The sequence below is a fragment of the Schistocerca gregaria genome, chromosome 1 (assembly GCF_023897955.1).
Source record: "Schistocerca gregaria isolate iqSchGreg1 chromosome 1, iqSchGreg1.2, whole genome shotgun sequence".
In the NCBI taxonomy this organism is placed as follows: Eukaryota; Metazoa; Arthropoda; class Insecta; order Orthoptera; family Acrididae; genus Schistocerca; species Schistocerca gregaria.
This window is the reverse complement of record NC_064920.1, coordinates 751,735,585-751,760,514: the sequence shown is the minus strand read 5'-3', so window position 1 is coordinate 751,760,514 and position 24,930 is coordinate 751,735,585. Positions and strand designations below refer to the sequence as shown.

The following is a 24,930-nucleotide window of genomic DNA, read 5'->3' as shown; positions in this document are numbered from 1 at the left end:
CCAAACAGAAGATCACTATGATTTTTTAATTTCATTATTAAACACAGGAGAAAAGAGATAACAATGGCCTTAACAAAATAATAGACAAAATGATGATGGAGAGAATCTACTGAAACTGTGTAAAATATCTACAGGCAACCCTGCCCACAAGAAAGACAACACAGCATCACTTGATAAAGACTGGCCCATTTCAACTGTTCCAGTAATTTCGAAAATAACAGAGTACTCTATCCAACAGCAGATAAACCAGTATTTTGAAAGTAATAACCTAATATGTCCTGCACAGTACAGCTTTGATTCTACCTCTACTGTGAAAGCAGAATGACTGTTTTGAAAATCCATCAGTAAGCCATGTGACACTGGTAGGTTTAAGGACAGCCCCCATACGGAAAGGGATTTAAGGGAAGTCCTGTCCAGTGTTCTAAATATAAAGCTGCAGTATGCAACAAGGGAAGAATGCCATCCTACTTGCAGTCATATACCAGCAAGAGGAAACACTTACTGTGTGTAAATAACCAAAAATCAGAGAGCCTTTACTTGTTTCAAAAGGAATCTCAAAGTACTCTGTTCTTGGAATCTTTATGTGTATAACATCTATCTTTCACATTGTTCTAGAATGCTGTACTGTATACAGATGGCACCAATTTAACTGCTCAGAATACCACCTTTGATGAGTTACAACTGAATGCAATGTCAGCAATATATATCCAATCCCGGGATTGGAATGACTCCTTACCCTCTCCCTTAAAACCCACATACTTTCGTCTTTCCCTCTCCTTCCCTCTCTCCTGAAGAAGCAACCGTCGGTTGCGAAAGCTAGAAATTTTGTGTGTGTGTTTGATTTATTGTGCCTGTCTACCGGCGCTTTCCCGCTTGGTAAGTCTTGGAATATTTGTTTTTAATATATTTTTCCCATGTGGAAGTTTCTTTCTATTTCATATATATATATATATATATATATATATATATATATATATATATATATATATATATATATATTTTCAGGCTAATGCAATACACATAAATAGTATCAAAACAGAAATCACTGTATTTAATTTAAATGCCCCAAAATAGAAAAATAAATCAGTGAAACTTCGTTGATTTCATACTGATCAATGTTGTAGGTGAGATGCACACCCAGATAAATTACGCTCCAGGCTCAACATGTGATATATGCATAAGCTGAAAGGTGATGTTAGTGAAACTCTCCTAATACATGCACACTTTGCTTACTTCAATTCCCATCTGACCTAAGGAACTTTGCTCTGAGGAAACTCAAATGGCAAAAAAGGCTATCACCTGCATTGTGAGACACACACAACAAGAATCATGTAGACACTACACTGCTTAAAGGAACTGGATATAATGATAAGCCCTAGTTTATTGTCTAGTATACACAAAAGATAACCTGAATAACTTAGACCTTAGGGTGTCAAAACACCATCAAAACACAAGAAATAGACATGCAATTAACAAGCCATATGCTAGGTTAGCAGAGGTCCACATCAGCCAAACATGTCTCGATCTCACGTTTTACAAACTGTCCAGAAATGCCCACTCAGTGACCCTCAATAACTATGAAAATGCAATAGAACAATGGTTAGAAAGTAAAGCTATTTATACTGTGATGGAATTTGGAGTTTTGATATGGGAGTATACAAAATTATAAACTCTATTAAAAACAAGGATTCCAAGACTTACCAAGCGGGAAAGCGCCGGCAGACAGGCACATGAACAAAACACACAAACACACACACAGAATTACGAGCTTTCGCAACTGGCAGTTGCTTCGTCAGGAAAGAGGGAAGGAGAGGGAAAAATGAAAGGATGTGGGTTTTAAGGGAGAGGGTAAGGAGTCATTCCAATCCCAGGAGCGGAAAGACTTCCCTTAGGGGAAAAAAAGGACAGGTGTACACTCGCGCACACACACACACACACACACACACACATATCCATCCGCACATACACAGACACAAGACTCTAATATTTCATAAAGTTACCACTTTGATATGTTGATTCACTGTGGCATTTTGTGTTAGGCTGTACAGAGATAAAGTTTATGCTGACACAACAGTATTAATGTGATAAGATGATTCATATTGGCACACTGTGTTGGATTTGCAAACAATGGTCAGTTTGTATAAATATGTGCTTTCCTAAATTAGCAACTTTCTTAAAGGCCTTCTTGTAACATAAGTAGGCATCCATGTAATAATACCATAATATAGTAATTGTATATGTATATAAACTTTATATGGTGACATTGGTTGCATGTAAAGATGTTTAAAAGTGAATAAATATCTTATTCTATTTTACTGTTCATGATATGAAAGAATTACACACTAACTGTAATAGCTGCTGAGTGACTCAACTTATTTTTACATTTCAAAGAATTGCATATTGCTACTGGCGGTGGCAGTGGTAATGATAAAGAAAACATAGTCTTCCACAAAATATTTTATTGTGATGGTTTTCGTACAAATATAAACAGCTTCTGACAGTGCATAAAAGTTAAACAGCAGCTCAACAACAATATTCTACACAATGAAAAATCATTCATAAAATGTATTTGTTTGCCATGTACATAAAACCTTCAATAAAGTGGCTTCTGATTGCATTCAAAATGTCCATCTGTGTAGGTAGGAGAGTGACATTAATTGTTAATGCAAATATTTCACATAAGAGGAAGTATTTCACAGAGAACCTATATATACAACAGTTTTGTGACAAGAGCAAGGGGCAGCCCTGGAAAGGCACATCATCAGAGACAACATCGTGAAGAAATGATTAGCTTTTACTTTCAGTAACACCAATGAACACTTATGTGAATGCAGCAATGTATAAAAATAACATCGGTGTTTACACTACAGTAATTTACAAACTGAGGGGCAGCAACTTACTAGAATTAAAGTTCTTACATTATGACGTAATTCTGAGATAGACTGCTCCTTTACTATTGTAAATTTCTATCTAAATAATGAAAATGTTGGCTTATTTTGATTTAACACTTGTGCTAGAGTTTCATTACAAGTATCAGTATGATGCCACATGTGTACTTCTCTGACAACTTGTGGTCAAGTCAGTCTATGTCTCATTTCTGAATACTTGTCTGGGATTGTGTCAAGTGTCAGCAGGTATATGGTACACCTATGAAAGTCAGTGGTTTTATGAAATTATGTGTTTCTATCCTCTCCTTCGTAGTTCCTCCTATGGTCAAGGCCCACTTATGATTGGTGTAATTTCTTCTCTGACCCCACATTTATAACTCTATAGTTCAACAGTCTTTCAATTCACACACTGCAGACTCTATGTATTAGGTATAGTTCCATGTTGGCATTTCCACTGAAATAATTTTATGTTTATGTATTCCCCTTGTATCATGATATAAACAGGGTTAGTTATGTGATGTGGAGCTAAGTGCAGAGGCTTTCTTAAAACTCTGAAACATAAAAATCTTTGCTTATACAATAAACTTACCCACATGGAAGTGTCAATAAGTGATCACATCAACAAACTCACTATGGACTATGGTAAACAAAAAAGTCAGCAGTAGGAGAGTGACTCTTGAAGGAAAGAAAATCATTTCATTTAAAGAAAATATTATACTCCAAACCACAGTCATCAAAAATTCATGCTTGTATCACAAATAAATAGAGGTATATAAACTTAATTATAACTTCTATATATATCGGAGATGCAAAAAAATCTAATATCTGGATTAATATTTTCATTTTCAGTGTGACATAGCACAAATAGAAAATCAGAAACGAACTTATAAATTCAGCCTTTGGCAAGGAGATAAAGCACGTATAAGATGGGACAAATATGCACCACAGTGACACATTTCTATTGACCAATGGGAAAATACCACTTTTTGTTAAGATGTTTGACACAGTTACATGTGAATTATCAAAGAATAAACAGAAACCTGATGGACTGCTGTCTATTTTAATATGATTTTTGTAAAGAATTGAGGAATGTGTTATAAAGTTCAGTGTGGTGTATAAACTAAAACAGTTCTAATATAATATGAAACATGATGAGTAAAATAAAACAAACTTTAAAAATAGTTTATTGTCATAAGAAAATTAACACCCACATTTTTTTTAAAGAAAAGCCAACCTAGTTTGTTGAATAACTCTTCTAGTGTCATATAAAAATATAAACAATAAATAAAAGAAACTGTCTGTTTCAAAATAAAGTGAATATTATAGTTCTCTATCTCTACTGGATGAATCAGAAGTAATTTATTTTAGCATTTATTGCCATAAATATTACTAGGGTGCCATTCATCATAAAACAAATATTTAAGCGGTAACTTAACACACACTTTGAATTCAAGCATCTAAATTCACTTCATTTCAACTCAGTACTGTTGTTTCTTTAATTGTGGTTTTATTTTTAAGCTATTAGTGATCTGCCATTTTTGCAACTATACATTTGTCTCTTAATTATTAAAGCAAATAAAATATAAAAGGATTTTCAACAGACGAGAACAGCTGGGTTATGGGTAAGCTAGTTAAGTGCTGTACAACATGCCTTTTAATAATAAGAAGCACAGAATAATATTAATGATAATTGTTAGTGCAGTATACATAACATATTTAAAGTAACTGTTTTTTTTTTCACTCATCTCTGAAGATTCTCTGTCATGATATTTGTAGAATATAATGAGTGATGTAATGGGCAGAATCATGTTCTTCAAGAAATAACAAATATTTGAACCTGCAATGATATGATACAAACCAATTACAGGAGCATAAAAAATTTAAAATTATGGGAGCCTAATCAGCAACTCATTGCCATGAAAACAGCAACAACTCTGCTATTTAACTTAAAATACGTTCTAGTATCAATTTTATAGTTGTTTTATGATTGTAAAATATATTGTAATCTAGTTTTTAATTTTAATACCTTTTATAGTGTTGATTTTAGTATCACAGTTTGAGTAGCAATATTGTATTCATTTTACTGTAAACTTGATGCAGTGGTGATGAACAAAACAGAACTAGTAATAAAACTAGTACACCGGTGCTAAACAGTGGAACAATTTTTTGATTCACATGTACCTGTCAATAAATCTGTTGATGTACAGTTGTGTACAATCCAAGCAAATTTGATGCAAGTCACAATGTGTTGATGACTATGATATTTATTTGGCATATTAATAACATTATTGGGTAGTTTAAATTTCTGATAATTTGCAATATCATAAAACAGTAGTATTAAAGTGGCTTGGTGCAAGTAAAATCGAATCATTTATATTCACATTTGGCCCCTTGCTCTAGTCAAAAACACTACAAAAATATACACCCATTCATCTAAAAAATATATTGTTTGTTTAAATACAACAGTCATTTTAACATTAGCCTAAAATTACCACCAGCCACTTACTGTATAGTCCTAATTTTGAAGTGCACTATTTTCCAAGAAGTGCACATGATGTTATCACAGTCATACATTATCATTTGACATCACATATATTATATATGTCAGGAACAAGTTAACACTTTGAGTGCCGTGTCCACAGTATTACACTGCCTTCAATGTGGGGAAGAATCCCACACCCACAATATTTCAGGCACAACATCTTATTCAGGACAGCCACACCTGTAATATTATGGGTGTTGCACTAACTAAGTTGCTGTGCCTGAAATATTACAGACATGGTATTCTTTCCAACACTGAAGGAGGCAGGATTATGGGCATGGAACTCAAAGTGTTAAAAATAAGCAAAATACACAATAATGAATGTGAAGTGCAGTTATTTAGTGCATTCTTTTCTATAATTTAATTCTCATAATTTTGAATGCTGCACAGTTACAGACTTGAATGCACTTGAGATCAATTATACTACTATCTCACTAACAAATCTAAGTATTAAGACATGAATTCCATCACAAATAATTATGATGAATTAAAGATTAAAGATGACAATTTCATTTATGAAAGCCTTACTCTTAGGCACTATTATGATAGAAAACTGCCTCAAAGCATAAGTGCAGTATGGCAATAATATCTATTCAACCCGGGACTAAAAATAGTAACAATAACAATTATAATAATAACAAGATTAATAAATGCTGGGAATATAACTGAAACTTTTGAGTTATGACTATGATTCAAATAATTTCTAGCATGCTTTTACTGCTAAAAGCTGATATATGTAAAAAAAAAATAAGCAGTATATCAAGTAGCTCCATGGAACAGTTGAGAGAGAAGGATAATAGCAATGTTCAGACAATACTGTAGAATAGAAACTTGGACCAAGGGAAGAAGGTGGTGCAGTTACGCCGATGGCTCCAATGATTAACAATCATATGTCCAAAAATTATCATACTGAATTACAATGTTCACTGTGATAGCTAGTACACTATTTTTCATCTGTATAAAAATTGTAACTTCAATGCCACAACTTAACATGAAATTTCAGTCCACAGTATATTGTAAGTCATATAAGGAAGTAATTCACTAATGAAAAGAATCACAAGATATATTAAGATATTTTTCCTGGCAGAATGGTAACACAATTAAAACTGTAACTGCAGTTATGTAGTTTCACAGGGAAAGTTTACTGCTTGCAAGTGCACAATATTTATCATTCCCACTAGTAAGTTGAGAGAACTGTCGTCCAAGACCACTTGTAGCCAATAATAGCTATGCTCATTGTAGACAAGTTTATCAGTACAACAAGTGGTTTTGTCTTCAATCATGAGTGGTAAACAGCCATGTTCCTAGAAATGCTTTGTTTTTGTATAGCTAAAATGATGAAAATGGGAGAGGCCAAAAATAATTGATTCCTCATGTTTGGATATTAGTGATGACTCTGTTGCTGATCCAGATTTTGTTGTCGCAACAGCTGATGGCCTATCAAGCATCGTTGATGAGAAGGAGCAAAAGAGCACACTGTTGAAAAGGAAATGAATGAAAAGCATGGGTGAAAAATTGTTTATAAATTGTATGACAGTGAAAATAATCAGTTTTTGAGAATATAATGTAATTGGATACATAAAAGATCTACTCACCAGGCAGTGGCAGGAGAACCCGCATATAAGAAAAGGTTTTATATATGCAAGCTTTTGGAGCCAATGGCCTCTTCTTCTGGGAGAGGAGTTGAAGGGAAGGAAGAGGGATGAAGGACAAGGAGAGATTTAGGAAATTGGTTAGAGTTCAGGAAAGTCACCCACACTCTGGGTGATGGGAGATTTAACTGGATGTTAATTCTCCCCTGACTTGGGATTCTGGGTGTCTTTTCCTAAACATCTCCAGTCCTTTTCCTTCACTCCTCTTTCTTCACCTTCAGCTCATCTGCCGGAAGAAGCAGCCACTGGCTCCAAAAGCTCGCATACATAAAACTCTATTTTAATGTGTGTTTATAAATTTTGCAATATAGCATATTAATTCAATTATCATGCTAATTATGATTATATTATTATTATTATTATTATTATTATTATTATCATTATTTAATTCTTCATATTATTGTTGTTGCACAGAGTATTTCCCTAAATAATTATTAAGTGAATGATCGGATATGTCAAAGTAAAGTGTGCTTGAGTTCCTCTTGTGTCTTAGGACCATTAAAATTAATATGTTACTCAGTTAAGTGGAGAAAAGAAAATTTTCTGCGTTAAAGAAGCAATTATAGGTTTTTGCAGCACACATATTTCGGGGAGAAGTATAATTTAAACATTTCATTTTAACACTAGGTATTTCTACTGCAAAAGAGAACTCCTTACAAACCAATGGGCAACCCTTAACTATTTCTTCATCCATCTCCACAGTTAAAAATAATGCAACATGTTCCTCACCAGGCACTGCTGGGTAATGGTGACACTCACATGATGAAAGGAAGGCCTGTAATAGGAGTAGAATTCTGTCCTCATGGACAGTAAATAGAGCAAAGAAATCCCTCAAAAGAGGTTTCATACACAAAGGACAAAGTAGTCCTGAAATCCATGTTAGATTAATGAAGGCCAGATTTGATCCCAACTTATGCTGACTCAAATGTCATAATACGTTAACAGAAGAAAAGAGGCAGGATATTTTTGAACAGTTTTGATAGACAGGAGATCACAGCAAAGGAATTAATCTGCCAATATGTGAAAAATGTTAGCATTAACAGATCTGAAATGTGACTAAACCAATCTCTAATAGCTGATGAGAACAATATTAAAGTGCACCATAAAAAATATTTTTGTATGCATTCTCTATTACAGAGATGTGTCTGAGGACTGCCATGAAAAACTGGGAGCATATGCAATTTTGTTGCCTGATATGAGAGGAAAATATTCCAAAAGAGGGAATACAATACAATCTGAAATAAAGAAGCCACTGTGAGAACATATAAACAGCTTTCTTTACATTGAGTCACATTACACAAGGAAAGAATCAAGCAAAAATACCTTGATGCCAAACTGAGCATTGCAAAATGCACAGAACATACCAGGTATGGGTCAAAAAGACTAAATATGTCCCCTTCAATCCTGCCACATTAAGATGATACATGGATATATTCAACACTAAGAATATAATCTGTCATTCTTTCAGCCTAAAAATGATGAGTGTGTACTACCTGAACTTCACACTAGTTCTTCCGGAGAGGAAAACACAAAGTGGCAGACATGTATTCATGTACTGCAAATAAAGGTATTGTCATGGAACTGAAAGAATAAGACAAATACTTCAGTCTCAGACAAGTCCATTATTAGTGCAAGTTTCAACTGGCAGGAAGTGTTGGCTACTCCTCATTCTCATGTGAGCCTTCATTACCATGGATGGTGATATTCCACCTTCAGTTTCACAGTATATGGCATGGTAAAAAAAAGGATGGGCAGTGCTATGTTTGGCATAAGGCCATTGCTCATCATGGTTCGAATGAAACAGCCAGCTGTCTTTAACATTTATTATAGATACAAGCTAGTAAAGATGGCAAAATATTCTAATAGTACTTGGATATCAGAGGAGGGCAAAACAGGAACTGATTCCTATTTTCTTTGTTTATCATCTACTAAGTTTGGAACATCAATCATACAACACTTTCTAGAAAGTGGGCACTCCCAGAATGAACTGATCAAAAGAACAACCAAGTTGTGTACATTCCGGATTAGTGGATCACCTTAGTTAGAATGAGAAAGGCCGCCGACAAGCTATACACAGTTAATTAAATGAGTCAGGACTGAATATACAACTTCCAGAAAGTACTGCAGAAGCAACAGTTGATATATACCACCAATAAAAATAAGGCGATGTGGAGTAAAGTATGTGAAATTGCTGTCTTACAAGGAGGACCATACGAATTGTATCTCAAGTGCACTTACCAGGAAGAAGAAAACTATATCTTTCCCTAGAAGCAATCAAAGAAAGGCACCTAACATCCTGCAACACCCTTGAATAGGCAAACCATGGGTTCCTACCAAACAGTGAATAAGAAGCTAAAGGACCTTTTGTTGTTACATGGCAGCAAGTGCATCCCAACTGTTTATCATTAGTTTTATCAAAGCCTGGTTTCAAAGCAACTGATACACAAGAACATACTGAGGGTAATGTATAAAGTACTGATAAATGAGGATCTCTTGTGAAAATAATAATACCTTATTTTGTCAATTTTTGTTTTCACAAAGGTTTTTCCAGAAAAAATGATTGTAAGTCCACAAAATCCAATTTTGAAAACAGATGGTGCAAATTAGTGTAGGCTGTTTAAATTCCTTCATTTGCAACTATTTATCTGTGAAGTTTCAATAAAATTTGACAATTTGGAGTTACAATATTAATACTTGGAGCCATCGATATGACAGCTACTTATCAAGATGTACCTGCATTTCAAACAGTATGGAGAATTTGAGGAAAGGAAATGTTGGTAAACAATAGCAACACAATAAGAGCCACTAATGGTCGGGAAGAACAAAAAGTAATAGAGTATACACAAATGGAGCAAAATCATAATAACATGAACAAAATCAAGTAGTATGTGAAAGAAGATAATTGTCACACATGCAAAGATGAGAAGAACTGCAGAAGAAGATGAAGGGAATACTAAATATATATGCTGAACTGATGGAGTTTATATTGCAGAATGAAGTGGTTTCATAACGTGTATGCATAATGAGAAGCTCAAATTTTTTCACTTGATACACATTCAATATGTGGCTTACAATAGTTAAACACTTTTCTGTTGCCCTCCAAACCCCCTTTCCTTTCACCCTTGTTTCTGATCCCTCCCCATTCATTTGAAAATTCATTTCATTGTTTTATTTGTTTCCTTTGTGCTTTTCTTTCAATTGACACTTTTGTTGTTACCTTAGCTGCTCCCTATGTTTGAAATGAAATGCCCTATGTTTCTTAACTTCATCTATATTACGGGCTTATGAATACTTCATGTCATGCATTTCATGTCTTGTAATTTCCTGTTGAAAATTTGATTTCATGTTCTGTTGGTAATGTTTCTTTTTGCAGCTGGCTACTGGGGCTTCATTTGTAGTCCACAACTGAAAAGTTTTCTTCCACTCAAAACACCAAATTTACGCCTTGTTATTAAAATTATAAAAGCATTTATGATCTTGTAATTTCCTGTTGAAATTTTGATTTTGTGTTCTGTTGGTAATGTTCCTTCTTGCAGCTGGCAACTGGGACTTCTTTTGTAGTACACAACTGAATAGTCTTCTTCCATTCAACACCAAATTTACACCTCATTAAGCTTATAAAAACATTTCTGAGTGCTATATATCTGTTTACATCAAGATAAAAACTAAATTAGAAGTGCATAATTATTTATACTTTAGCACTCAACATTATAAATAATTTTAAAAATTACTAATCAATAGTGACACTCCATCTAGTGGAAAACTTTACAAAACTAAGCATGACTACTGCAAATACAAAGCAGACCCTCTAAAAGAAATATACTTCCATTTTCTTATTTTTTGACACAAACAAATGAGTATTTCACTATGCTGTTTTTCAGTTTGTTGTATGTGCAACAAAAACTGCTTCTAGATGTGCCTTTAGTCTGAAGATCACCACTAGCTGGTCAAAACTGCTAACATGCTCATGTGTTTGTGCCAAAAAATAATAATAAAATAACTTGAATCAATCACTGTATCTCCAAGACATGTCATTTCTTCCAAATGAAAAATTATTAGATTCAATGTCAAATGTATGGTTTTGCAACTGTAATGGTGAGAGTAATGGATTTTGTAAAGCATTAAATCATAAATTATGTTGGAAAAGTATTTTTCATAGGTTAGTGTTAATAAAAAAATATTTCATAGAGACGGACAAATGTGTCATAAAAACATAAAGGAACTTACTTCGCTTAGAAATGGAATCTGCGTTTAGCATAAGAGTGCTGAAAGCTAATACACAAAATGTTTCAGTAAATGCTTATAGTCACATAATTCAGCTTAAATAATGAACAATAAAGAACTTGGCAAACTGCTAAACTCGTAGAAGCTAATCACAAAATCTTAAGATAAAAGTTTCCAAAATAAAATCTATAAAATGTTGAATCTAAAGAACGTAGTGAAAACAATCATACTTGATCTCAATGACATTTATTCTTAACTTTAATGACCCTTTGCATACTGAAACTTACAGGATTTTGACAACAATTTTTGCCTCCAGACATCATGTATATGCCCCACTCTGATGAAACATTCATTTGTGATGAGACATTTTAAGCCAATTCCAAAAACAGTTACATATTTAAAGCAGTTCAGTTTTCTTCAGACAAAAATAAATATTTCCAAAATAAAAATCAATAATAATATGTCCTCACATTTTTATGCATATTTTAATTGAATTTGCTGATGATGCATATGGATTTCATTGCATATTTTTAGTAATTCTGAAAATTTACTAAGAATATCCAAATGAAACTCCCATACATCTTAAAAAACAATACAAATAAAATCACACCCCCACTCTCTGATATACTTTTGAAAACTGATGTAAAAATTCCATCCCAAACAATTGTAACTTAGATAATTCATCTTTTACCCAAAATACTTATAATTTTCTGCATCACAGCAAGTTGGTTATTTAAAAACTTTTTCATTTATCTATTGATACAATAATTTTAAGAAGTTCATCACAGAAGTGGTATGCATAGGTTACTTCATAACACTTGTTTAAAATAAAAAATTAGTACTAATGGCCACTAATTCTTTGAAAGATTGGCAGTAATAAAAACAAAAAAATGTCATCAATCTTTAAAGAATGTTTGTTTCTTTTCATTCACCCTGTTCTTTGAATCTATCAAAAATCCATGACATAAGATCCTATCACATATGGTGGCCAAAACCAATGCTTTTTGCAGTTCATAAAGATAAATCTAATTTGTAGTGCTGCCATTACCTATGAAACTTCTCTGCATACATGTGTCACAAACATAACAAATGAAAGTAAAGCTTATGACTGTTTCTTCACAGTTCTCAGATTACATGACACTAGAGTATTCAGAAAAATGTCACGGGACTAATTAGGCCTACATTGTCCAAATGTAATCCCAGATAAAGTAAGGAACAAAATTTATAGGAAGTCCACAACAGTGGTACTTGTCTTCACTCAGAGCTGTACCTACAAAATTTGAGGAAATAGTAGTTTTGTTGCCTGCTGCTTTATTGGATGTTACCTGAAAGAAAATGGAACCCAATTTAAGATACTGTTTCACTAATCATATCTGTGTGTGATGACATATGAGCAAAAGTATTAAAAAATAGCTGACATACTTCCTCAGAATTTGCATATGCTCCCTGAAGTATTAGATTTAGATTAACAAGAATTATATGTGACTTTTCTATGCTGCAACAGAGCACAGAATAGATTTTAAAAAACAGTTTACATTACTATAACAGATATAATATTCTGATTATTCAAGATTTGTACAACATATAATACATTATGAATATTCAGTTACTACTTATATGGCAGCCAGGTTATTCAGGAGTATAACTGATGATATGGCACTGACTTAGGTCTGACACTTATCTCGCTCATACAGTAATTTTCATGAAAGGCGGGGAAACTAGTTACAAGAGCTTCACATGTATGCTCCACATAAAACCACAACTGATAGATTGTAAAAATAACTGTAATGCAAGTAAAGACCACTGACAGTGTGCAGTGGGACAAGTGATGAATGTCTTAAAGAGGAAGGCAAGACTGAATGCAAATCTGTACTAGAATTATAAGGCAAGGATATGAAAAGGAAATGAAACCTCAGAACTCAGCAACATTGGGAGAGGTGTCAGACAGGACTTTGTCCCTCGCCAACCCTATTTAACATTTGTTTGAAGCAAATAGTGAAACATTGAATGGATTGGAAAAGATGCATCAAGATAACTGGATGGAAAATAGAATGCATAAGATCCACTGATTACATGGTGGTTTCGCAGAAAATGAAGAGACACTGATTCAAGTGCTGAATTACGTGAATGAAGTCTTTGTAGCATATGGTATGAAAGACACAAAAAGAAAATAAAAGGCATGATTACAGACCTTAAGAAAAGAAAATCAGCATATAAGTGACAGCTAGAAATCATAGAACAGGTGATAGCATTCAATTATTTGGGAAGTTAAGATAAGGGAAGAAATGCACTGTGAACAGGACATAAATGTCAGACTGATGCTGGTGAAAGAGGCATTTCAAAATCTTAAAAATACTCTCAGATACTGCTTGGAATATAGAATTAAGGAAGCCACTGGTGAAATGCCAGATATGGAGTGTGGTCTTGTATGGAGAAGAAACATTGACACTGGGAAGTAGGATGAGAGGAGAATTTGAAGTTTGTAAAATGTAGATGTAGCAAAGAATGGAGAACGTCAGCTGGACTGATGAATTCGAGATTGATGAGATACTGAGAAGAGTTGGAGACGATAGGAGGATGTTCCTGACAGTGAAGAACAGAAAGCTAAAGTGGATACGACTTAATCTGAGGTGAGACTGCCTTCTAGTTGAGGCAATTGAAGATTTTATTCTGGGAAGAGAATGAAAGGCAGAAGAAGATACCAGATGCTGGCTGATGTCAGCAGATCACAAGGATGGTACAAAAGAATGAAGAGAAAAGCAGATGACGGAGATGCATGGAGTGCTATGAAGTCTGAGCCTGCCACAAAGCAGATAAGCAACTGATGATGTCTTATTTAGTTGCAACTCCTTGTAAATTTAATTTTTTTTTTTTTTTTTTAGGTAGAGTACCTGTGAATAACATGTGAACAGAAACAGATTGTGTGTCACACACTGATCACAGATGGAATCACAATGTTTCAGCTATATTTCAATGTCACTCTGAATTTCATTATTATAATTTTCATGAGGAATAAGAGCATTCAAAACTTACTTTCTTTCAGATACATATTTACTGGATGAATTAACCATTACTGGTGCTCTTTATCTTTTCCAGTCATAAATGAAAACGGAAACTGAAACTAATGAGTAATAGAAGGAAGTGGGTAGTGTAATTTACTTTCATTTGATGAGATAGTCAAATCTTTTCATGTATATTTGTAGTTTACTTAATAATTAATTATCAATATAAGTATCTTCTTTCTGCTACATGAAAGTAGAATCAGTTTGGACACAACAGCTATATAATAAATTTGGATTCCAACTCTAACCCTGTGAAACTAAACACCACAAATGTGTAAGCAACACAAGCAGGTAAACCTTAAGTGAGACAAAAATGATGGTTATGTAAATTAAATGAAATGCAACCACTCATGTATATCAGATTGTGCAGAAATATGTAACAGAAAATAGTAACGAGTGTGGTTTGAAAAGTTCTCGGAATGGAATAGAAAATAACTACTGAATCACTGAAACTTTTTTTATTTTTCAATGTAGTCTCCTTGTAGATTAATGCGCTTGGTCCAATGATGTTCCAGTGCCTTGATCCCATCTCAAAAATGTGTTTCCTCCAGGCCTGCAAAATAGTTACCAACTCCGGCTACCAGTTCTATGTTTGAAGTGAATCTTCGTCCACCACGAAAAATTTTTGGCTTTGGAAAGAGATGAAAATCTGACGGAGCCATATCAGGTGAATAAGGCCGATGTGGCAACAATTCATACCTTAGTTCGTGTAATTTTGCCCTGGCGAAGGCACGTGTGTGGGCACGCATTGTCCTGTCGCAGCACCCACCATGCAGATAATTTTTTCATTCCTAATTCTTCAGTTAAAATGTGATATACACTTTCAAATGACATCTAGTAAGCATGATCAATTTCACACACTTTCAATTGGCAATCCTCCATGACCATTTTGTGTACTTTTGCAATGATTTCTAGAGAAGTGATTGGTTGGTTGGTTTCGGGGAAGGAGACCAGACAGCGAGGTCATCAGTCTCATCGGATTAGGGAAGGAAGTCGGCCGTGCCCTTTCAGAGGAACCATCCCGGTATTTGCCTGGAGTGATTTTAGGGAAATTATGGAAAACCTAAATCAGGATGGCCGGACGCGGGATTGAACCGTTGTCCTCCCGAATGCGAGTCCAGTGTCTAACCACTGCGCCACCTCGCTCGGCCTAGAGTAGTGACACATCTTGGCCAACCACGACCAAATTTACATTCATTTGTCCATTTGGCAACAGTTGCATATGAAGGAGCAGAGTCCCCCAGTGTATTCTGGAAATCGGCATGAAAGTTCAAAATGGCTCTGAGCACCATGGGACTTAACTTCTGAGGTCATCAGTCCCCTAGAACTTAGAACTACTTAAACCTAACTAACCTAAGGACATCACACACATCCATGCTCGAGGCAGGATTCGAACCTGCGACCGTAGCGGTCGCGCGGTTCCAGACTGTAGCGCCTAGAACTGCTCGGCCACTCCGGCCAGCACCGGCATGAAAGTCCTCTGTTTTCATATCATTCTTTATGAAGTACTTAAAACACTGCTCGGATCTTGGTTTTTTCCATCTTCGCAAATCACTATGCAGGAACAACAACAAAGCCACAACACCACCACAGCTTTCTTCCAAGAGCACTGACGTGGTACGTCTTTACAGGCAAAATTCCAATGAATATCACATGAACAACTCATTGCAAAAGTGCTGACCTCTCATGGTGATTCAGAGAACTTTTAAAGCCATCCTTGTACACTCCTGCAGTCACAACATAATTGGTTAATGATTATTGACTATTTATAATAGTTGCCTGAGTAGATTTGGGTGGTTAGAATAGTGTGAGGCAGGTCTTTTGACAGACAACTCAGTAGTTACACAACAAGATGAAAGGAGATCAGGGGGTATAGTGTATAAAAGGTAGAGACTAGGTGGATATGAAGAGGGATACAGGGAGGGGAGAAAGAAAGGGATAGCGTGGAAAAGGAAGGGGAGCATGGAGAGAGAGAGAGAGAGAGAGAGAGAGAGAGAGAGACTGACTTAATGGGGAGGTGGAGGAAGAGTGGTGGGAGAAGGCAGTACATGATCTGGATAGGAAAGGAGTGGTTTGGACAGAAAAGTGAAGGGAAAAGATAATGTGAGGCAGTGTGCAACAGATTAACAGAAGTTTAGGCCAGGGGGATTGTAAGAAAACGGAATATGCTAGAAGCTAGAGAGACAATTCCCAGCTGCCTAGTTCAGAGAATATTTTGCTGGAAGGCACTACCCAAATGATGCATACAGTGAAATTTGAAGTAATTTTGCTGTGATGCACAGCCTGTTAAGCAACAGGATGGTCAAGTTATTGGTTTCCCACAGTTTGGAAGTGGGCATTTGTGTGAGTAGACAGTTGGATACTTGTCATGTCCACATAGAAAGCTTTGCAGTAATTTCAACATAGCTAATGTGTATATAACATGTCTGCTTTCATATGTGGCCCTGGCATTAAGAGGTGGTGGGTGAGATGTATAGAACACGTTTTGCACCTGGGTAAACCCATGTGCCACATGATGGGGGCAGGGTTGAGAGCAGGGTTGTACTAGGGATGTACAAGGATGTTCTGTGGGTTCGTGGGCAGTGGAACTCTACTTTGAGTGATGTGGGTACAATTTAGGGTAGGATATCCATCTACTCAGGGTACAACATGAGATAGTCAAAGCCCTGGTGAAGGATGTGTTTGAGCTTTACAAGGCCAGGGCGACACTGTGTGATCAGAGGAGTGCTGGTCAGTGGGTGGTTAACAGGTTTACTGGCGTCAGACGAGGAGATAGAACAAGATATATGTTTACAGATGAACTGGGTAGGATGTTTCCTTTCAATAAAGGCTCTGGTAAGATTATCAATATGCTTTGACAACTCCTGCTTTCCATGCACATGCAGTGTCAACAGGTTGCGAGGCTGTAAAGGTAGGGACTGCTTGACATGCAACAGGGGACAGCAATCATAGCGTAGGTACTGTTGTCGGTTGGTGAGCTTGATATGAACAGACATATCTATGTAGCTGTTTTAGCTGTCTCAGAAATGGAGATCAAGATCTGGGAATGTGGCTCATTGGGTTAAGGAGCAGGTGAAATGGATTTGTGAGTAGGTGTTGAGATTACGGAGGAAAGAGCGAAGGTTGTTCCTGCCGTGAGTCTATACCATGAAAATGTCACCAGTGAATCTGAAACAGACAACAAATTTTAGATGCTGACTCAATGAGAAGTTTCCTCCAGCTGGCCCATAAATAAGTTGGCATTGAATATATTTAAGGTGTTGGTCATTGAAACTGAAAAAAATTGTGAGCCAGGATGTCTTTGGCTATGGGAAAGACATGGTTGGTTTGGTATCAGGACATTGGGAAAGGTAGTTTTCCAAAGTAAGGCCACGGGCATGGGGGATGTTAGTGTACAAGGACATCACATCCACAGTGACAAACAATGAGTCTGGTGGTAATGGCACATGAGTTGGTGAAAGGTGGTGAAGATAGTGAGCATAGTCTTGAATGTAAGATTGGAGATTACGGATAATAGTTTGGAGGTGTTGGTCGACAAAGAAATAACATTACATCCAGCCACAATGGGACAAACTGTGGAGAGATTTGTGTGCTTGGGATTGTATAGTTGGAGGACTAGGCCACAGGTAGGAATCTGGGGAGTGCTGTTGTGATTCTTACATGCACAGACATTAACAGTATTACGCCAAGGGTAGTTGAACTCACCATATAGGAGGCATACTGAGTCACATATAGGCACAACAAAAAACCTGGCACACAATATGCTTTCAGCCAACAAGGCCTTTGTCAAAAATAAACACACACACACACACACACACACACACACACACACACACACACACACACACACACACACGCAAATGCAACTCACACACACACATGGCCACAGCATCTGGCAGCTGAAGCCAGACTTTGGACAGCACACATAATGGAAGAGGCAACCAGATGGGGGTAAGTAAGAGGCTGGGGCAGGGAGGGGGACGGATAGCAGGGTAAGGGTGGGGGAGGTAAAGTGCTGCTGCAGAAACATGCAGGGATGAGGTGGAGAGTGTGTAGGGCAGCTAGTAGCAGTTGAGAGATTAGACCCAGGGCATAGGAGAGGGGGGGGGGGGGGGGCGGGTACTGGAAAAGAAGAGAAGTAAGAAGACAGGGTGTGTTGGTGGAATAGAGGAGGGCTGCATAGTACTGAAATGGGAACAGGGAAGGGGCCAGATGAGTACGGGCAATGAAAAATGAAGATTGAGGCCAGAGGGGTTACAGGAATGTAGGATATATTGCTGGGAGAGATCCCAGCAGTGCAATTCAGAAAAACTGGTGTTGGTGGGAAGGATCCAGATGGCACAGGCTGTGAAACAGTCATTGAAATGAAAGATGTAATGTTGGGCAGCATGCTTAGCAACAGGGTGGTCCCGTTGTTTATGGCCACAGTTCGTGGCCATTCATGTGGACAGACAGCTCGTTTGTTGTCATACTGGTTGCAGCTTAGCTTGTAGATCACATGACTGGTTTCAAAGGTAGGCCTGCCTGGGATGGGATACTGATGTCTTTGACCACACTGGAGTAGGTGGTGGTGGGAGCATGTATGAGACAGGTCTTGCATCTAGGTCTTTTGTAGGGATATGGGCCTTGAGGCAATGGGTTGTGAGCAGGGATTGTGTAGAAATGGACAAGGATATTGTGTAGGTTTGGTGGGAGGCGAAATACCACTGGGGAGGTGGGGGGGTGGGGGGTGGGGGTAAGGATAATGGGTAGGACATTTCTCATTTCAGAACATGATAAGAGGTAGCTGAAACCCTGGTGGATAATGCAATTTGGTTGCTCCAGTCCTTGGTGGTACTAAGTCACAAGGAGAATGCTCCTCTGTGGCTCGATGGTGGGACCCTTGGAGGTGGTGGGCTACTGGAAAGATAAGGCACAGGAGATATGTTTTTTATAGAAGTTTGGGGGGTAATTACAGTTGTAAAGGCCTCAGTGAGACCCTGGGTGTATTTTGAGTGGGACCACTCATCACTGGAGATGTTACAGCCACAGGGGGCTAGGCTGAATGGAAGGGACTTCTTGGTATGGAACAGGCAGCAGGTGTGGAAGTGGAGGTATTTGCTGGTGGGTGGTAGCTTTGGTATGTACAGAGGTACTGATGTAGCCATCTTTGAAGAGGAGGTCAATATTGAGGAAGGTGGCTTGTTGTGTGGAGTAGGACCAGGTGAAGCAAATGGAGGAGAAAGTGTTGAGGTTCTGGAGGAATGTGGATAGGGTGTCCTCACCCCAGATCAGCTATTGCCCTTACCCATCTAGCCACTTCCCTGTTCCCATTCCAGTACTACATAGCCCCCTATTCCACCAACACTTTTTACTTATCTCATTTGGTGAAACACCTTCATCTACATCATCTGCTTCAGTTTTAATTTCCATTTTCCTTTACCCTGCTATCCCTCCTCCCCACTCCAGCTTTTTCCTTACCGCCACCCGGTAGCCTCTCCCAATGTGCTGCTGTTTGTAGTTTGCCCTCAGCTGCCAGAGTCTGTGGTCGTGTGTGTGTGTGTATATGTATATGTCTGTGTGTGTGTGTGTGTGTGTGTGTGTGTGTGTGTGTGTGTGTGTGTGTGTGTGTGTGTGTGTGTGTGTGTGTGTGTGTGTGTTTTGACAAAAGCGTTATTGGCCAAAAGCTTATTGTGTGACAGTCTTTTTGTTTTGCCTATCTGCAATTCAGTATCTCTGCTATATGGTGTGTAGCAACTATCCTTTTCGTAACATTGTTGCATTCCATCTTGGATTTTACACTGTTTGAATATGCACAGACAATTCTTAGTTATAAAGGGTATATCTGTAAGGTTCTATCAAGACAATTTTAGTTTAAAATTTACCTGCAATGAACATCAAGTATTCTATTTGATGACAGATCCAAGCATAATAAACCACTGTGTCCTTCAGGTGGAGTTGGTTTTAGAGAAGCTAAGTGCACTTCTGAGTTTCTTGCGTACTCTAGGTGACGTCCATTTGCTGGCGACACCTAACAATGGCCTTAGCTCATTTGGTGAAACACCTTCATCTACATCATCTGCTTCAGTTTTAATTTCCATTTTCTGGAAAAAATGACAGCAATAGGTCATAACTGCAACGGTAGGCTCTTTTTTCTTATATCTTTTATAAAGTCATTCTCGTTTCCATTGTGTTCTCAATGAGACACGGATGACATATTCTGACATTATACTGAGGCAAACTGATTCTGTTACTTATGTCTTCTGTTAGGAGCATTCTGCTTAATTCTCTAATAGTATCACCTAGTGATTCATTGGCTACCTTCAGCTCAGCCTTCACACATGCTTAAAACAGTAATTCTGCTATGTTGCTGTTACATACCACATTTTAAAAGCAGGTTATATGTAACTACAAATTGTGGCTCTGTTACTATGCTCTCACATCAATAATGGAAATATTCATGCTAATGTGCCGGTATATATCACAAGTACATACCTGCACAATTAATCTCAGCAGAAGATGTTGTGTTTCAAGTGCTGCTGCTATTTCCTTCAGTCTCTTTTTTTGTTTATTTAATTCCTCTGTCATATAATCTTCACTGTTTTCCAACACCATTTCAACTCCTGTGGAAAGAAATTATGAAGGAAACTTAATTCAACTAAAATATAGCAGTGTTGTTTGATATATTTAGAAAACAATTAGCAAGAGATGTGCAGATGATAGCTCAACATCTGAGCAAAATAACAATTAATGTATTTCTGAGATATATAAGCTTCTGCAGACAAAATGCATACATATTAAATAAGATTATGACAAATGATATAATGGTGACATGTAAATTAACATATCTATGATAAGTATCCAAATGCTACTTTTTATCACTTAGTTTTTGTTACATTACTTTGTCTTAATGTCATCGTGATCAACTAATATTAGTGGAAAACACATCAGGAAAATCTGCAATCCAGGAAAACAGTTGTAGCCAGCATTCTACAAAGAGAACAAACTTATGTGAAGGACAGGTTGCTACTTACCATACAGTGGAGATATTCACTCACAGATAGGCACAACCAAAAAATGCGCAAAAAAAGTAAGCTTTCAGCCAGAAAGTCCTTCATTTGAATTAGACGCATAGGCCATATAACAAAGATGCTGAGACACATAAAGGCACAACAAAAAACTCTCACAATTAATGCTTTTGGACACTTTTGTCAACAACAGACGTAGACAAAGCAAAATGCTAACTGCAGTCTCAGGCAACTGAAACCACACTGCGAGCAGCAGAACCACTGCAAGATAGGAGTGATGGCAGGGTGGATAAGGAGGAGGCTGGGGTGGGGAGGGGGCTGGATAGTGTGGTAGGGGTGGCAGCCAGTGGAGTGCTGCATGTTAGTCAGAGGGCAGGGGAGAGGTGAGAAGTATGTGGGGCAGACAGGGGTGGAGTTGCAGAAAAGGAGAGAACTAAAAAGACTGAGTGTGAAGATGGAATGATGGCTGTGTAGTGCTGGAATGGGAACCGTGAAGAGGCTAGATGGGTGAGGACAGTGACTATCAAAGGTTGAGGCCAGGAGGGTTACAGGAACGTAGGATGTATTGCAGGGAAAGTTCCCAGCTGTGCAATTCAGAAAAGCTGGTGTTGGTGGGAAGGATCCGTATAGCACAGGCTGTAAAGCAGTCATTGAAATGAAGGATGTCATGTTTGGCAGCATGCTCATCAACAGGGTGTCCACTTGTTTCTTGGCCACAATGCAGGACAGTGGCTTAGCTTGTAGATCATATGATTGGTTTCACAGGTAGCCCTGCCCTTGACTGGATAGGTGATGTTTGTGACTGGAGTAGGGGTGTGAGGATGTTTGGGACAGGTCTTGCATCTAGGTCTATTACAGGGATATGAGCTGTGAGGTAAGGGGTTGGGAGCAGGGGTTGTGTAAGGATGGACCGGTATATTCTGTAGATTCTGTGAACAGCAGAATAGCATTGCGGAGGGTGGGGGAAGTGGGAATGATAGTAGGCAGGATATTTCTCATTTCAGAACATGACCAGAGGTAGTTAAAACACCAGTGGAGAATCAAATTCAGTTGCTCCAGTCCCGGGTGGTACTGAGCTACAAGTGGAATGCCCTTCTCTGGCCGGATGGTGGGGATTTGGGAGGTGGTGGGAGACTGGAAAGATAAGGCATGGTATATTGTTTTTGTAAAAAAAATTGTGAGGATAATTACAGTTTGTGAAAGCTTCAGTGGAACCCTCGTATATTTCAAGAGGAACTGCTTGTCACTACAGCTGGAACCGAAACTGCAACTGGTAGCAGCTGTCAAGCTAGAGGTACTGCTAGTGGTTATTTAGTTTGATATGGACAGGGGTACTGACGTAGCCATCTCTGAGGTGGAAGTAAACATCTAGAAGGTGGCCTGTTGGGATGAGTAGGACCAGGTGAAGCAAATGTAGGAGAAGCTGTTGAGGATCTAGATGAATGTGGATAGGGTGTTCTCACCCTTGATCCAGATAGCAAAGATGTTATCAATGAATTTGACCCAGGTAAGGTGTTTAGGATTTTGGGTTTTTAGGAAGGATTCCTCAAGATGGCCCATGAATAGGTTGGCATAGATAGTGCCATGGGGGTGCCAATAGCTGTACCCTAGATTTGTTTGTAGGTAAAGCCTTCAAGGGAGAAGTAATTGTAGGTTGGTCATGGCAACTAGGAAGGAGGATGTTGGTTCGGAATCCGTTGGGCTTTGGAAAAGGTAGTGTTCGATAGCGGTAAGGCTGTGGGCATTAGGAGTGTTAGTGTAAAGGGAGGCGGCACCGTGATGAGCAGGGCATAGGTGTGGTAAAGAGACAGTAACTATGGAGAGTTGCTGAAGGAAATGTTTGGTATCTTTCATATAGGAGAGTAGGTTCCGGGTAATAGGTTAAAGGTGTTGGGCTACGAGAGCAGAGATTCTCTCGGTGGGGGCACAGTAACCCGCCATAATGGGGTGTCCTGTGTGGTTAGGTTTATCTGGGTGTATACATGGACAAGGAAAAAAAAATTACCGGATTTTTCCCGGATTTCCCGGTTGAAAATACACTTTTTCCGTGTTAAGTGACAGTATACTTTTCCTCGGCACTGTAAAACTTACCAATCCTTAGAATGTTTATGGTTTTCTACAAATACGTAACATTTGCTGGCACTTTAGCAAATAAAACCCAGGGAGGAAAAAACACATTTTTTGAAAGATCTTTGATGTGCAGCATCGTGTTACAGAGGTATAAATTCGAATTCCACAAAACACAGCATGTTACTTTCCGAAGCAATGAAATCGAGATCACGACGCGGTTTTGTAAGCCAGTCATAGCTCATGTCACGTGATCTCGCCAGCTGATGACAGCAAAGGACACGTGACGTAGTCAAACAATAGCAAAGATCAATCTTCAGTAGCGCGAACACACAAAAAAGAAAAGTTAATGGTTTAAATTAATATACGTAGTGTTGCTGCAAGAAAAACAAAGCTTTCACAAATAATATTAGTCACGAAGATTAATAAGCTGCAAGAGAAGCTAAGCTTCCACATAATGCTGATCTTTTTGCGCGTGTTACACTTTAAGATGCATCACACAAATGTGCCAGTAAAATTTTTAATAACGACGTAAATGTCTCATCTTCTGGGCTCGAAATTCTTATAGATGGTCGTCCTCAAAAAGTTGATTTTTAAATGAGAGCCAAACGCTCTGTGATTTAAGAAATTTATCATACATTCTCGCACATAGTTCATCTTGCGTAAAAGGAAATTTACTTTGAAAGCAGCACTTTTCAAACCATCATTCGCAATATTTTCCCGTGACCAGTTAGAAATTGGCTCGTTTCAGCAGTTGTCAGAGAGCGCCAGATAACAGGCGTCACTGCGCCTGCGCAGCTACGATGACGCAGGAAGCCCGCATGTTCATACGTGTAAAACAATAAGAAATCTTGCATTGTGTTATGAAAGAAACAAGACATCAAAGGATACTTCAAGAGCATCGGAATTTCGTGAACCATACTAAAATGCATAACTCGGCTTTAAGTGCACAATCGTATGTCCAGATTCGGATGTAAATTTTCTGGAGTACCAATACTGTATTATCTCATGTTTGGTTCTTTATTATGGCATAATGCCATACGAGTTAGAGATGGAAAACGTGCACTTGAAATGCAGTGAACATTTGAAACCAGCAACAGTGTGAAATTAAACACTTCGTTTCAAATAAACTGACTGCCTCAGCGCAAAAGGTTAAAGCCAAATCTCTTTAGCAAACCGATAAAAATAACTTCATTGTTCAGCAAGGCGATTGATGCTTGACTGTCAGAAAGTAGGAAATAAAACTTGAAACTTCTGTAATTGTGCGAACGTATTTTAATTCATTTGGTAGCTCTCGGCCACAGAAATTCGTTTTGTTTTCATTTAATGTGAGAGCAATAAATGAAGAGGAAATAGCAAAATCACTAAACGTAAACACAGATCACGTGGAGACTACCCACCTCCCCACTACAACTCACACTGCTCTGTGCATCAGCCCCGTATCTACAATATTTCCGAACCGGAACAATTTAGATAGTGGCGCCCAGT

At 37.7% G+C, this 24,930-nt stretch overlaps 1 protein-coding gene across 1 annotated transcript in view; it reads right to left on the bottom strand.

Moving 5' to 3' along the window:
- Window positions 1-11,536: 11,536 nt before the first annotated feature.
- Window positions 11,537-24,930, bottom strand: part of LOC126272881 (transient receptor potential cation channel subfamily A member 1) — a 217,185-nt gene continuing 203,791 nt past the window's right edge. Inside the window, exons 19-21 of the mRNA XM_049976161.1 lie at window positions 20,843-20,970; window positions 20,233-20,451; window positions 11,537-12,631 (exon numbers count right to left, since the gene is read on the bottom strand). Coding sequence (XP_049832118.1) covers window positions 20,296-20,451; window positions 20,843-20,970 — 284 coding nt within the window. The 3' untranslated portion in view covers window positions 11,537-12,631; window positions 20,233-20,295. The remainder of the gene's footprint in view (window positions 12,632-20,232; window positions 20,452-20,842; window positions 20,971-24,930) is intronic.